The 14770-nt window shown below is 35.9% G+C and overlaps 1 protein-coding gene across 4 annotated transcripts in view; it reads right to left on the reverse strand.

Annotated features, from left to right (window-relative positions):
• Positions 1-14770, reverse strand: part of CEP44 (centrosomal protein 44) — a 57738-nt gene that overhangs the window by 19216 nt on the left and 23752 nt on the right. For 3 of the 4 annotated variants that reach the window (XM_020997856.2, XM_020997853.2, XM_020997854.2), the window contains exons 6-9: positions 12069-12197; positions 6840-6983; positions 1732-1941; positions 849-924 (exon numbers count right to left, since the gene is read on the reverse strand). In XM_020997856.2, the coding sequence (XP_020853515.1) occupies positions 849-924; positions 1732-1941; positions 6840-6983; positions 12069-12197 (559 nt within the window). The remainder of the gene's footprint in view (positions 1-848; positions 925-1731; positions 1942-6839; positions 6984-12068; positions 12198-14770) is intronic. The other variant, XM_020997857.2, reaches the window with a different exon arrangement.

The raw sequence follows: 14770 nt of genomic DNA on the forward strand, positions 1-14770 counted from the left end.
TAGACTGTCCATGTCAAACATTATGACAATCCTCCTTTCTTTACTGAGTTGTTAGCAAATACACACACACACACACGTATATGTGTGCATATGTATATGTGTGTATATAAATATATTTTAAAGTTCTACAATACTTTCTATATTACTAGCTAAAGTGAGATATCCTCTCTCCAACATTTACTGTAGACGAAAAAGCTACTACTGCTTAAATGTAAATTCAGCATTTCTGTATCTCCACTAATAACTTCAAGGCACAGTAAGTAAATTATTATTTACAGGATTACAGATCTAGAGTTTGAAGGCACTTCAGAGGTCATCTTATCCAACTGTCATCATTTTGCAAGTAAGGAAACTGAGGCTTAGGAAGGTTTAGGAACTTTGCTCAAGGTCAAACAGTTAAGGATCAGATTCAGAATTTAGTCTTAGGGACCTCTGACTCTGGGGTCAGTGTTCTTTTCCCCTAGCATATACTGTCCCTTCCCCTATCCATGGAACACACTACTATGTTACAGTCATATGAAAAAGAACCTATCTCCCAAAATCCCTCAGTCATAGGCTTCAGGCCTAATTTTTATAATTATTGGCTTCCTTGAAATTTTTATAGGTAAACTCATACCAAGTATGTCTTAATAAAATGATCAAATAGGCATAAACATTATTGAGATTGTCATATTGTAACAAAGTATTTTTGTATACTTATATATTTGTCAATATTTTAATTATGAATACCAAAATGCAATAATTTATCATAATTAGTAAACATAACTAATATCCACGCTGATGGCAAACTGATCTTTACAACATTCTGAGGTAGGTATGGCAAATATTGCTATTATTCAAGAACTTACCAGGAGATGATAGATCCCTGTTTCTGCTGTACTTATGGTCTTCTTTCATATCCACAGTTTCTAAAGGTACATCATGCTGAAATGAAAATTTCAGCATTTAAGATATAAATATATAAGTATATTAACATAACCATATTTTACTTTTAATCAAGTAACACTGGCATCTTTGTGTAAATAAAAGCTATCTTTTTTATAAGTAAAAACAATGGATAGTATTTTTCTGAAACTGTTATTAGCAGCATATTGGTTTTGCCTGAAGGGAAAAGGAGAAAAGTAATGAACTTGTCTGGCAGACCAGAGAATGTGGTTTTCACAGTGTAAGAGCCAAAGGCACAGCAAATGTTTTAAAGTAATTTATTAGGCTGTTGCGATGGAAAGGAAAGAAAAAAAGCAAAGAAAATATAAATTGTTCAATCTACTGCTTTCGTCAGGCTACATATCAAATGACAGAATTTCAGAGACTCTTTGAAAACAAAGTCAGATAGTAATTTACCTGATTTTAAATACTATTAGAAACAAAGTTATTTTAAAACCACCATCATGTTTATCAGATTCTCTGGCCTTATGTAGGGAATAGAGGGCTGGACGTGGCATCAGGAATTTTGTTTCAAACACCAACTAGGTATATAACTGAAAGCAAGTCATTTAACCTGAGGCTTAGTTTCCAAACCTATAAAATGGGGATAATACATGCAGTATTTACTTCACAGTTATTGTAAAGTTTCAAAAAAAATATAGGCACAGTCCTTTGTAAATTTTCAAGAACTATTTAAATGTCAGTTAATACTAGTTATTTGATAAAGAAAAAAAATCACTGTGTAATCAAGGTAATTAATTTTTTTTTACCATTTATCTCAAAAATGCTTTAAGGAATGTAAAATACCTTTTTAAAGTGTAGCAGCATTTCTGTTTCAAGGAGGGTGACACGACTTAAAAGATTATTCCAGACCATTTCATCTATAATAACTTTTCCTTTCAGCTGTTCTTCCAAGTAACGTAACTTATCCTCTATCAAAGTCTGTTTTTTAAGTTTTTCTTGGCATTCAGCAAGAATATTCCGTATTTCTGCAATTTCAGAATTAACATCAGAGTCCTGAAATGACAAAAAAAAAAGGTTTTATAATCCAATACTCATGATGAAAGTTCTTCTAAAAGAATGGTTAACTTTTTTACTATTTCCAACAGGTTATTCAGAATTTATAGTAAAAGACCTCAGCACCCAGTCTTCAGTAAAAGCACCCAGCAGCCAAATCAAGAGAACAACATACACAAAGACTTTTTGTTTGCTGTGCAGTCGTTTTTCAATCATGTCCAACTCTTTGGGAGCCCATTTGAGGTTCTGCTGGCTAAGATACTGGAGTGGTTTGCCACTCACTTCTCACAGATGAGGAAACTGAAGCAAACAATTTTAAGTGACTTGCCCAGGATCACACAGCTATTAAGTGTCTGAGGCCGCATTTGAACTTGGGCTTTCCTGACTCCAGGCTCAGAGCTTTATACACTGTGCTACCTAGCTGCCCTTACACAAAGGCTAGATTAATGTAAATAAAAGCAATGTTAAAAGGGGCAGCTGAACTCAGCCAAACAAATCTTGGTTCTGCAAAACAAAAAAAGGAAGCATACACCTCTCTTCATGTTAGGTGGTGGGTGTATGGGAAGGATAATGAGATCAGAATGTTGCATGTTGACATGGTTGCCTTCTAGTATTATCTTTTGTTTTAACCTCACCTACATTTCCCAAAGAATCCTTCATCTCTACCCTTAGCAAGGGGAACATCTTCCACAAGGAAAACACTTCAGAAAAACCAATACACTGAAAAAGTCTGATATTATCTGAAGTGTTTCACACTCAAAGTCTCCTGTTTATGCAAAGAAGCAAGAGAAGAGAGACAACCTTGGCTGAAATACTTTCACAGCATTCAGTTTCAAATTTTCTGCGACTGATTTCTTTCCATTTCACATTGCTGTGGTCACTGAGTATTCTGTTTTGCAGTTTCTCCTTACTTCACTTTGCATTGGATTATACAATTCCCATGCTTTTTTGTATTTATCAGTCACTATTTCTTACCATAGAGTAATATTCAATGCATTTGTATGCTACAATTTATTTAGCCATTTCCCAACTGAAGGGTATTTACTTCTGAGTTCTTTGCTAAGACGAGGAGTGCTATAGGTATTTTTATGTAAATGTTTTACATAAGTTTTAAAACAGGGATATTTGATATTTTCTCAGCTGACTTCTTTCCTGATTCTGTATATTCTCCTTAATATCTATACTACATAAATGATTCTAAAAAACTGAAAAAGAAAACACCCTACTAAATTCCTTTCCTAAGACAAATACAGTCCAGATACCTGAATGAGGGAAAGATAAAGCAAAGAAAGAGAACTAGAGATCAGTATCACTAAATAATGATTTTAAAGTTTTAAATAAAACCCTAGGAAGAAAAACCTATGGCAATATAGTCCTAAAATTATTCAGTATGACCATGCTGAAGTTATACTAAGGATGCAAGAATGGTTCACTATTAATCAATTAACATAATTAATCGTATTAAAAACAAAAATACCACAAACCATAGGAGCACATCAATAGACACAGGAAAATCTTTTATAAATTACAACACTCATTTATGCTAAACCTCTTATAAAAATATGAGAACAGTAAATTTGGGAGGGGTTATGGGAAAATAGGTACACTGGGGCACTGCTGGTAGAGGTATGAATCACAACAACCATTTTGAAAAGCAATTTGGAATTATGCAAATAGTGACTAAAATATCCATACCCTTTTGACCCAGAAATTCCATTACTAGGCTTATGTCTCAGGAGTCCACTGCTAAGAGTAAAGTCCTAATATAGACCACTGTATTTATGGTAATACTTTTTATGGTAGCAAAGAATCAGAAGGAAGCAAAGCAGATGCCCATCTGTTGGGAAATGGCTAAACGAAGTGTTGTACATGAACATAATGGAATATAACTGTGCTGGATAAAAAAAACGACAAATGTGATAAAGAGCATGGAAAGTTCTACATGAACTGATGCAGGGTGAAGTAACAAGAGTCAAGAAAACAACATACACAATGACTATAATATAAACACAAAGAACTACACAAAAACATACATACACACATTCACAAAATCAAAAGTGAATGTTGCAAAACTATGAAGAACAAAACATGGCTCAAAAGAAGAGATATGAGAAGACACTCCCACCTTGCCCCTGTGCAGCAGTGGGGAGTGCAGAAATTTTGTACATTGTAATAACAGCTAGCATTTACTTAAAGCCTACTGTATTCCAGACTACCTAGTTGCCTCTACATTTTCAAAATTTTTCAATATATTGATCAGATATAATGATTTTCTTCCACTTCATTTTCTTATTGTCTTTAAAAAATATTGCTTGTTACAAGGCATGGCTCTCTAGAAGGGAGGGAAAAGGGCACTAGGGAAAATTATAGTGATATAAAAATATATTAATAAAACTTACTTTAAAATGGAAAAACAGAAACACTATAAAACATATGACTATATAGATATAAGAAAGCCTTTAACAAACTACAACACTCATTTATGCTAAATCTCTATAAAGCATAGGTATAGGAGACACATTTTTTATATGATAAAAAGTATATATTTAAAAACAAAGTTAGTATTATTTGCCACAGGAAAGCACTATAAGCTTTCTCATTAAATACAGGACTAAGGCAAGGACGCTCCCTCACTTTCCCCACAATCTGACATAGCTGTAAAATTTGTTATCAAAACCAATAAACAGAGAAAGAAATTAAAGGCCTAAACACAGACAGGAAATACTATCCTTACTGGTTGACAACATTATGGCTTATTTAGAAAACCCTTCAGAATCAGCTAGGAAACTGAGACAACAGTTTCAGTAAAAGAGTAGGATACAAAATAAATTCACAAACATTAAGAGCATTTGTATACAGTACTAAATTCAAAAGAAAATGATAGAAGTCCCATTCAACATAACAAAATGCATCAAAACATGGAAGTCAATCTAAGGTACACTCAAGACTTACATAAATATAAATTATAAAATACTCTTTAAAGGAAGCCTTAAATAATTTGAAGGTTATTTTTACTGCTCATGGCTGGGCTATGCCAATATGATAAAAAAAATTATAAAACTACTTAAATTAAGTTATAAATTTAATGCTGTATTAACCAAACTACCAAGGATATACTAATTTATAGATCAAGGCAAAATAACAAGACTCATCTGGCAGAACAAAAAGTCTATTATTGTTACTAGGAAACAATAGGAAAAAATTTGGAAGACGGAATTATCACTTTTCACCTCAAATTACACTAAAAAGCAGTAATCACCAAAACTATTTGGTACTACTTAAAAAGTAAAGGCAGATATGTGGAAGAGGGTAGATGAGGAAGAACCAGAAAGAACTAAAAGCAGTAACTCAGTATTCAATAAAGGCAAGAACATAAATTATTTGGAGAACTCCCTATAAAAAAAAATGCTGAGAAAACTAAAAAGCAGTTTGGAGGAAATCAGGTTTAGGCCAGCAATTTTTACCATTTATTGCGACAATAAATTCTTTGTCTTCTTTTTTATTTGGCGAGGCAACTGGGGGTTAAGTGAGTTGCCCAGAGTCACACAGCTAGTAAGTGTCAAGTGTCTGAGGCCGCATTTGAACTCAGGTCCTCCTGACTCCAGGGCCAATGTTCTATCCACTGCACCACCTAGCTGCCCCAACAATAAATTCAAAACAGATATTTAACCTAAATATTAAATGTTATACCTTAGTAAAACTGAAGGAAAGCCAGATCAGGTGCCTTTCATAGATATGGCACGGGAGAAAAATTCTCAACCAAAAAAGGAAGAGGCAATCAAAAGATACAATATATAGTTTTGATTACATGCAAATGAAAAGCTCTTACACAAACAAAATCAATTCGTTTAAGAAAAGAAGTTGTCAAATAGAGGGAGAGAATTACATCGAATATCTCTAATAAGGATCTGATATTGAAGATACAAACATAACGGAAGTAGACCAAGAGATAAGTGGTAAAAGGTTATAAACAAACAGTTTTCAAAGGAAGAACCGCAGGTTATTAGTAACTACAAGTGAGATGGATCCAAATGACTAATGGGAGAGAGGAAAAGCAAATAATTTGGAGATTTTACAGCAAACTGGCAAAGATAACAAGAAAATTAAACAGCCAATGCTGGAGGATGGGGGAGGGCACGTTGATATAGTACACATGGAGCTGTGACTGGGTCCAGCCGTTCTGGAGAGCAATTTGATGATGATTAAAAAAAAGTTATCAAAATATGCACTGAGCATAAAGCCTTATGTGTAGCACAACACTGACAGCTGCACTTTCTGTGGTAGCAAAGACATACAAACAAAGTAGCTGCCAATTGACTAGGGAATGGCTAAGCAGACTATGATACACGAATGCAAAGGAATATCACTGTATACCATAAGAAACTATGAATACTTCAAATTCAGAGAAGACAGGAAGATTTTATGGAATGATACAGAGTAAAATAAGGAGAACCAAGAAACAGAAATAGAAAGAACACTGGAAAAACAGAAACTGAATATTACGTACTTATGCACAAATCTGGTCATAAAGCCCAGACTAAAGGAAAGAAAACATGCCTTCCTCCCTTATATGCAGAAGCGGAGGAATATGAGGTGTGGAATACTTCTGTCAGCCTTGGCTGCTGTTGGGCTGTGTTAAATTGTTCATGTGTAATACGTGTGTGTGAATACATACATACACACACACACACATATATATGTATATACACACACACACATATATATGTATATATACACACACACACAAATATTTATTGATTCTTGATTACAAGAGATGGCTTGCTGGGGAAAGGAATAAATGAAAGTGATTTTGTCAACTGTAAAGTCATTTCTAAATTAAAGTGATATAAAACCAAAAGATATCAATATAGTTTTAAATTAAAAAGATTATTCCAGACCAGTTCCTGCATAATCACTTTTCCTTTCAGTTGTTCTTCCAAATAACGTAACTTATCCTCTATCAATATCTGTTTTTTAAGTTTTTCTTGGCATTCAGCAAGCATACTCCGTAGATCTTCAATCTTAGCATTAAGTTCTGTGTCCTGAAATAATTATTAAAAAAAAAACCTGTTAGGTTTTAGAATATAATACTCAAGACTGAAGTTCTTTTAAAAGACTATTTGACTTTATTTCCATTTGGTATCTACTGTTTAGGAAAAATCAGCATCAAAAGGCAACTGAACTCAGATCAATTGCAAAGAACAATCTTCATTCTGGAAAACAGATGAAACACACATCCTTCCTCACAAGAAAGGTGGGGGCGAGCAAGAGATGTGGAATGCTGCATCAAATGCTGTCAGACATGGTTCCACGCTAAGTAGATTTTGCTTAATTGTTTATCTTTGTTACAAGGTAAAATATAATGAGTGTGTGGGGCCAGGCAAAGAAATATCGGGAAATAAATTATGACGCAAAAACAAAACCACCAGGAAGCTTCAGTAAAAATCGTTAAAATAAACTAGTGTGTCCATTATTTTTTGAAGTTATACCTGACACACTTCAGATACCTTCACTATAGGAAGGAAAGGAACACTTTGGCTGTTACTATCTATCAAAGGCTGGCTGAGAAGTATATGGGTGAATAAAAAAGGGACAAAAATGATAAGAAAAAAAGTGGAAAGAAAGAAGAGTGTAGTAGAAAGCAGAACTGGTAATGAGGCGGCAGCAACAGCAGGAGTATTAATAGAGATTATAAGTAGTGATGGGTATAAAGAGCTGCAGAGAGCAACCAGAATGACAGGCCAATTCTAAAAAAAAATGTAGAGGACAAATAGCTACCTCAACCTGAAAACCTCAGTTCCCTGAGAGAGCAGCATGTCATAATACTGTAATTCATAAGGGCATCAGCAAGAACTATTAAGGCACCATAACCTGTATAATTCAGCAGTTTTTTTTTGGGGGGTGTTGCATTCACTACATACAGTGTTATAGTAAGTAGGCAAGCCAAGACATTCAGCCCTATGCCTTATCCCAGTAATACCTGTATCTATACATACATCTAAAATTATGTACAGGTTAAGAATGAGTCAAGAACTCAAGAAACATAATAGTTGCGTATTTATGTAAAAAATGACCAAGCACAATGCAGAAGCATCTCGATGGCTCAGGTTAACAGAGCTAGATCTGAGGAAGACCTGAGCTCAATCCAGCCTCGGACATTTACTAGTGGCATGACCTTGGACAAGTCACTTAACTTGTTTGCCTTAATCCATTAGAGAAGGAAATGGCAAACCAATCCAGTATCTTTGCCAAGAAAACCCCACACAGGGTCATGAAGAGGTGAACACAATTGAATGACAACAAGCTTGGTGCTGGAGATAAGAAAAGAGTACCTCCCTCCCCCTTCTTCACAGGGGTAGAGAATGAAAAGTGGGTATATTGCTTACATTTAAATTGTGTTAGCTGACCTGTTTTTCTTTTTCTTTCTTTTTTTTTTTTTTTAAATTCCTTGTTACAAGGGATGGTATTTGGAAAGATAATGATATAAAAACAAAATATCTGGAAAAAATAACTTAAAACTAGATTAGTAGCATCTTCTTTGCATACCTGACAGTAAATAGTGTATGTGCGCGCGTGCGCACACACACACACACACACACACACACACAGAGGTAGTCCCATACTTAAGAGTTTTTGCTATAAAATTTATTTATACCTGAATTGTTTAAAACTCAGAACCTATTTCTTCATAGAAACAATTTCTTTTTTCTTTCATCCTACAGTTTAAATTTTGCTACAGTGATACCCCACCTCCAACCTATACATACGTCAAACTTCCAGCAAACCACCCTCTAAACAGAAACAGTTAGCCAAGCCTGATCTCTTACGTTTAAAACACATAAACTTTTGTTAGTCTGTTTATTTATCAATGATCATACTGAAGACCTAGAGACATCAAGAGATTAAAATGTGTTATGTTCTCTTTAAGAAATCTAAGAAATGTGAAAGAAAATTTCCATCAAAATTGTTTATAGTTTTTGTGCTTCAATAAGTTTCAGATATCTGGAAAATTCACTTAAAAGTTCCTAATAATTTCAGATAAATGAGGTATTACTGAAACTTTTTTCCATTGCTAGAGTAACTCCTATACATCTGTGATGTGGCACTAAAGTTCAGAAGAATAACTGGGTCTGAATATATAGGTATGGAAGTCATCTGCGTAGAGATGATAGTAGAATCAAATTGAACTGACAAGATAAAAAAAACAAAACAATTTAGAGAGTAGTCATTACAGTAGATGACTCTTATTCAGCATCAGTATCTCCTGAACTCCAGTTCCACCTATTACCAACTACCAAGTGAACATCTGGAACTGAATGTTCCACATGCATCTCAAATTCACCATGTCTAAAATAGAAATCATTATCTGCTCCTCAAAATCCTCCTCTCTCCTCTTCCTAGCTTCCTCATTTCTTTTGAGGTTGACACAATTCTTCCAGCTATACTGAGGTTTGCAACCTCAGAGTCATATTCAACTCTTCCCTCTACCTCATCCTCCATATTCAATAACTTGCAAAGTTTTCTTGATTTTTCACATCCATAACATTTCTCACATCAGCCTAAACAATACCAGCCTCCCTCAGGTACTCATTATCTGTTGCCTGTACCACTGAAAGGTCTTCTAATCAATCTCCCTGGATCAAGACTCTCCTTTCTCCAATCCATTCTACATGGAGCTGACAAAATGACAGTCTGAAAGCACTGGTCAAATCTTGTTACTCATCTGCTTATGATGCTCTCCTGTATCTCTCTTTTCTCCCAAACCAATTCTTTATTTTCGCAAGGATTCTCTCTTCGATTCTCTCATCTCTCCATCCTTAGATATTCTGCCAGGCTATCACCCCTGCTCTAAACTCACTTTCCTCACTTCCTGATCTCAATCTTATAATAAACCAGTTTAACTCTGCACAGCCTCAATTTTTTTGCCTCCAGCTTACTGATGCTGAATCCTGGATTACTTCCATTATCTTTCTTATTCTCCTACTCATGTGTTAGTGAACAAATCTGGAGGGAAAATCACATAAACTGAAGCTACTACAGATTTCTATTATCTAATTTCAAGAGGGTCCTCATCATAGCCAAGCAATCCTTTTACTCCTTCCCTTCTCTCTTTGTTAAGCAGTTAAATATTACACTGTTAACACAGTTCTTTTGAATTCCTTGCTTCCCTGCCATTTGCTACTTAGGACTTGTTTCCAGTTCTTAATCTACTGTTCAATTTTTTAAAACTAGCCCAATAGCTTTTTCTTAATTTATTATTTATTTTTAGTACTCTTTTTTTTTAAATTCTGAGTTCCCAAGTTCTTGCCATCTTTTCCACCCCTTGCCCACCCATTAAGAAGACAAGAAATGTGATAACATTTACATATGTGAAATCATGCAAAAATACATTTCCATATTACTATGTTGCATTTTTTAAAAGAAAAATAAAGTGAAAAAATTATGCTTCAATTTGCACTCAGAGTTCATCAGTTCTCTGGAGATGGATAACATTTTTCATCATAAGTCCTTTGGAATTTTCTTGGATCATTACATTAATCAGAATAGCTAAATCATTCATACAATATTGCTGTTACTGTGTTACCTTTTGTGCACAGGGTTCTTTTGGTTCTGCAAACTTCACTGTACATAAGTTTAGGCCCTCACCAGCTCTAGCTCCCAGACTGCTGTAATAACCTTTCACTTTGTCTTCTTGCCTTAAGTATTTCCCCTCTCCAATTCATCACATAACTGACAGCGATTTTCCTAAAATACAGGCCTGATCATGTCATTTCCCTACTCAATAAACTCCAAAGACTTCCTATTGTCTCTAATAACTGTAAGAAATATAAACACCTCTATTTAGCTTTACGGTCCTTTACATACAATACTATCTAGCCAGATTGTTGTTTTTGGTATTTATCACACATGATACTCCATTTCCTGTCTTGGCATATGTGCACTGAGTGTCCCCTTTACCTTTCACTCTTGCAATTCCTAATTTCCTTCAGGACTCGGCTCAAGCACTCCTTTCTACATGAGGGCTTTCCTGACCCTCTGAGCTTTTTTCCCTCCTCCTTGTCGCCATAGCACCATATATTAATTTTTTATCTACCTTTATACATATATATTGCCTACCTTGACAGAATATAAGCTCCTTAAGGACAATGACTGTTTCACTTTGGTCTTTCTATGACCAATGCTCCCTAAAACAAGGCCTGGCATAAATTGGGTGCTAACAAATGTCAGATGAAATATAAACTTCTTTCTTCAGCTACCTCTCAAGACTTATTATTTACTAGCTGTGTGACCCTGGGCAAGTCACTTAACCCCACTGCCTAGCCAAAAAAAAAAAAGACATTGCACATTTGCCTCCTTCACTGTCCAACCAAATGGGTCTGTTTGTTGTTTTCTTTATACAACATCCCATTTGTTATCAGTACCTTTGTGTAGGCTTCCTTTATCTCCCTTAAGTCTTTTTTAGAAAGCACCCCCTCCTCCCTTAGACCTCTGGGAATCTCTAGCTTCCTTCAAGGTGTAGTGAGGTGCCACCTCTTACAGAGCGCCTATCCTGATCTCTCCACAACTGTCAGTTATTTGCCTCTAGAAATTATTGTGTGTATATCATATTTATATATTCATCATACAAGTTGTTTTTCTCTCAATGGAAGCTCTTTGAAGGCATTGAAGATGTTTTTGCTTTTTTGTCTGATGCCTAGAATACTGTAGGTACTTAATAAATGTTTGATGAATGAATGCAAACTCTAGCCAAATACCAAAATCATAATTAGAAGGCTTCAAAGGAATGAAATTCTATTAAAATTATAGATCTTTTTGGTTCACAGAAGTGTAACTGTTAAAATGTAACTACAAACATACTTCATATCACCAGTCCCAATTAAATATTATCCTTATCTAATATATTTCATTAATTCAATTAAGTTATTGAGTCTAAGGTGCAAAGGAATACTAATATACATTACAAATTCAGAATTACACCTGACTTCACAAGGCAAGGTAAAGATCAACATAAACAGACAGATAAGGGAATAAAAACATGCTTTGGAAGCTGAATAAAGCTTTTAAGAGCTCCAATTTAATTATACAATCAGATACTGTTATTTATTGTAAAGGTATAAAAATCTTACTTGTGATTCACATGTGACTTCAATAACATCTCTTCCAGGTTCATCAAAATTTTCATTACCTTCAGTTTCAGAAAAGAGTACGTGAGAAAAATTTTCACTGTTTGGGTGACGTTCCACAATTGGCTTTTTCTATGTTAAAAAACAAAATAAAGCACACTTAAAATCTAATCAACAAGCATTTATTAAACTGGTACTCTGTACCAGACACTGCACTAGGTACTAGGGAAACAAAGACAAGAGAAAAATATTCCATTCCCAGAAGGATCTTACATTCTATTAGGGGAAACAACATATGTGCAAAGTAAATGCAAGATAATTTCAATGGAGACGGGTAAAGAATTGGGTAAAATCAAGAAAAGTCTCAGGTAGGAAGACAGTGGATCTTTTTTTGTCTTTTAAACTGTATCTACCCATCTTACCTTGGCTGGCAGTACAGTTATTATTCCACCTCTATAGGCACAAGCACTTTGACTTGCTCTGTTTCTTAATTGGGCTGGTTCGTGCCTCCTTAGGCAACTTGGTGGCTACCCACTACAGAGGGTTCTCCATAGAATACTGAACTTAGTACATACTTAGCTCATAATTCAGCTTAGCCCATGTAACTCAGAACTCCTAAGCTCAAGTGATTTACCAAACTCAACCTACCAATATATAACATCACGCCCAGCTTTGAGTTCATCTTTGAAATAAAGTAGGGATTCTAATCAAGGAATTTTAAAAAAATGTGTGTGTGTGTGTGTGTGTGTGTGTGTGTGTGTATATGTGTGTGCAAATATATGTGTGTGTGTATATGTATATAATATACATATACATATATAAAAATACAACTCTTACTATGTACAAAGCATTGTGCATATACATAGAAAAGCAATAGTCCCTCTTCTCAAGGAGTTCTTCTTCTAAAACAGGAAGACAATACATATTACAAGTTTCAGCTATAAGTCAGAGGGAAAGGCTCCAGAGTGCAGCAGCAAATCACACAGTAACACATCTTTGTCATTTCCACTAATAGAACCGTATCTACTTCTGATGTTGGACCGTTTGCCAGGAGGAAGGTATTGGGAATATTTCGCTCCAAGTCTTCAGTCACTGAGATTGTGAATGAGGGAAGGTGGGTACAGCACCTGCAGAAAATGCTGACCAGCTACATCCCTACAAGAGTTGCTTGCCTGGATGATGCTGCAGGTTTGGTAGTCAGTCTAGGGGGCAAAGCTGTTTCCAGGACTTTAGAGGAGTGGCGAGGAGGGGAAATGGTTAATAGGAGGAGCTGGTAGAAATGAAAGGCCTCTTCTACACAAATGCTGCTGTCCTAGATGATGTCTCTAGCAGTCAGACTACAAGTAAGATAAGTTCCTGCAGGAGTAGGGCACTGCAATTCCCGAGGGTCCAAGACTCTAGGTCTGTTTCTACTGCGAGTATGACAGGAAGTGGTGGCTGAAGTGGTAGTGGTGGTTTGCCCCATGTGGCACAAGCCATGTCACATCTGCCCTACTGGGGGAAACTGGTAAATAATTGGTGGCAGGTGACAGGAGAGAACAGTGTGTCTCTTTTTCACAAAGTTCACTTCTCTGGATGATAGCTGTGGAGTGAAGGGCACAGGCAGGGCTTATGACCTAAGCCTATCGCTATTCCTAGGATTCTGGGAGCTTCTCTGTCCATCTTTGAGCAGTGGTTGGTGACCAGTGATTTCAGAGACCAAAATTCCATGTCCAAGTGACTTCTCTCAATTATGGCTATTGGGGCAAGGCTAAAAGGGTAGGTCTGGGGAAGGGGAAGAGGGGTCACTGAAATTCTCAGGGCTTATAAGAGTTCTTGTACTTCACCACAGTAAAGCCCAGCAGCTAAAGATAATTCCCTTTGAGCACTGCATGGAAATGGGAGACAAAGGTTCTTTAGTAAGGAACAGTAAGGTCAGAATGGATTAATTGCAGAGTGACTGAAGAGAAGTAATATATAACATATCAGAAGAGGTAGGCTGGAACCAAATTGCAAAGAGCTTTAAAGGCCAGAGGAGTGTGTATGTAATCCCAGAAACATCAAGAAACCACTAAAGCTTATTGATGGAATCTAGCTACTGCCCCCAGCCCCAATCTAGCCACTACCCCCACCCCCAATATCCCAACTTCTTCATATGCCTTACTGCCTCGCTAGAATAGCAGATGTGCCCATGTTCTCAATCACATCATCCATTTAGCCTCAGACAGGACCACAATAGCCAGCCAATCAGAAAGCAGCACTAACAGGTCATGGCCTAGGATGTTTGACCACCATATGCACAGTAATAGCAAAGAAGTGCCCTAAGGTGAACTTATGACATAGAGAGGCTTATTATAATATTATTATCATAAATAAATGCCTTCTCCCCACCCCACCACTGGGGGCTTTTCAGTATGCATTCTGGGTAACCAGCATGTGCAGTTTCACCAAGGCTAGGACCTCTCCTATATCAATAAACACCTCCAATATTTTAATATTCATACATTCTATAATGATATAATGGCATCTTTTGCTTTATAAAAATCTGTCTTGCTCTGTTAAGCTGCTGGTTCCTTCTTGGAACTTAGCCAACTTTCTGAGTGGCGTAATTCTCAATAAATTCCTTTATTTGGGTTGAAGATGGTTCAAGTCTATGAATTCTTTTGAACTGACCCTGCAACACACCTTGAACCCCAACTCCCATTATTAGTGCTTTCATTTTCCTC

This window comes from Phascolarctos cinereus, unplaced genomic scaffold, assembly GCF_003287225.1.
Source record: "Phascolarctos cinereus isolate Bilbo 61053 unplaced genomic scaffold, phaCin_HiC Scaffold_9;HRSCAF=440, whole genome shotgun sequence".
NCBI classification, from domain to species: Eukaryota; Metazoa; Chordata; class Mammalia; order Diprotodontia; family Phascolarctidae; genus Phascolarctos; species Phascolarctos cinereus.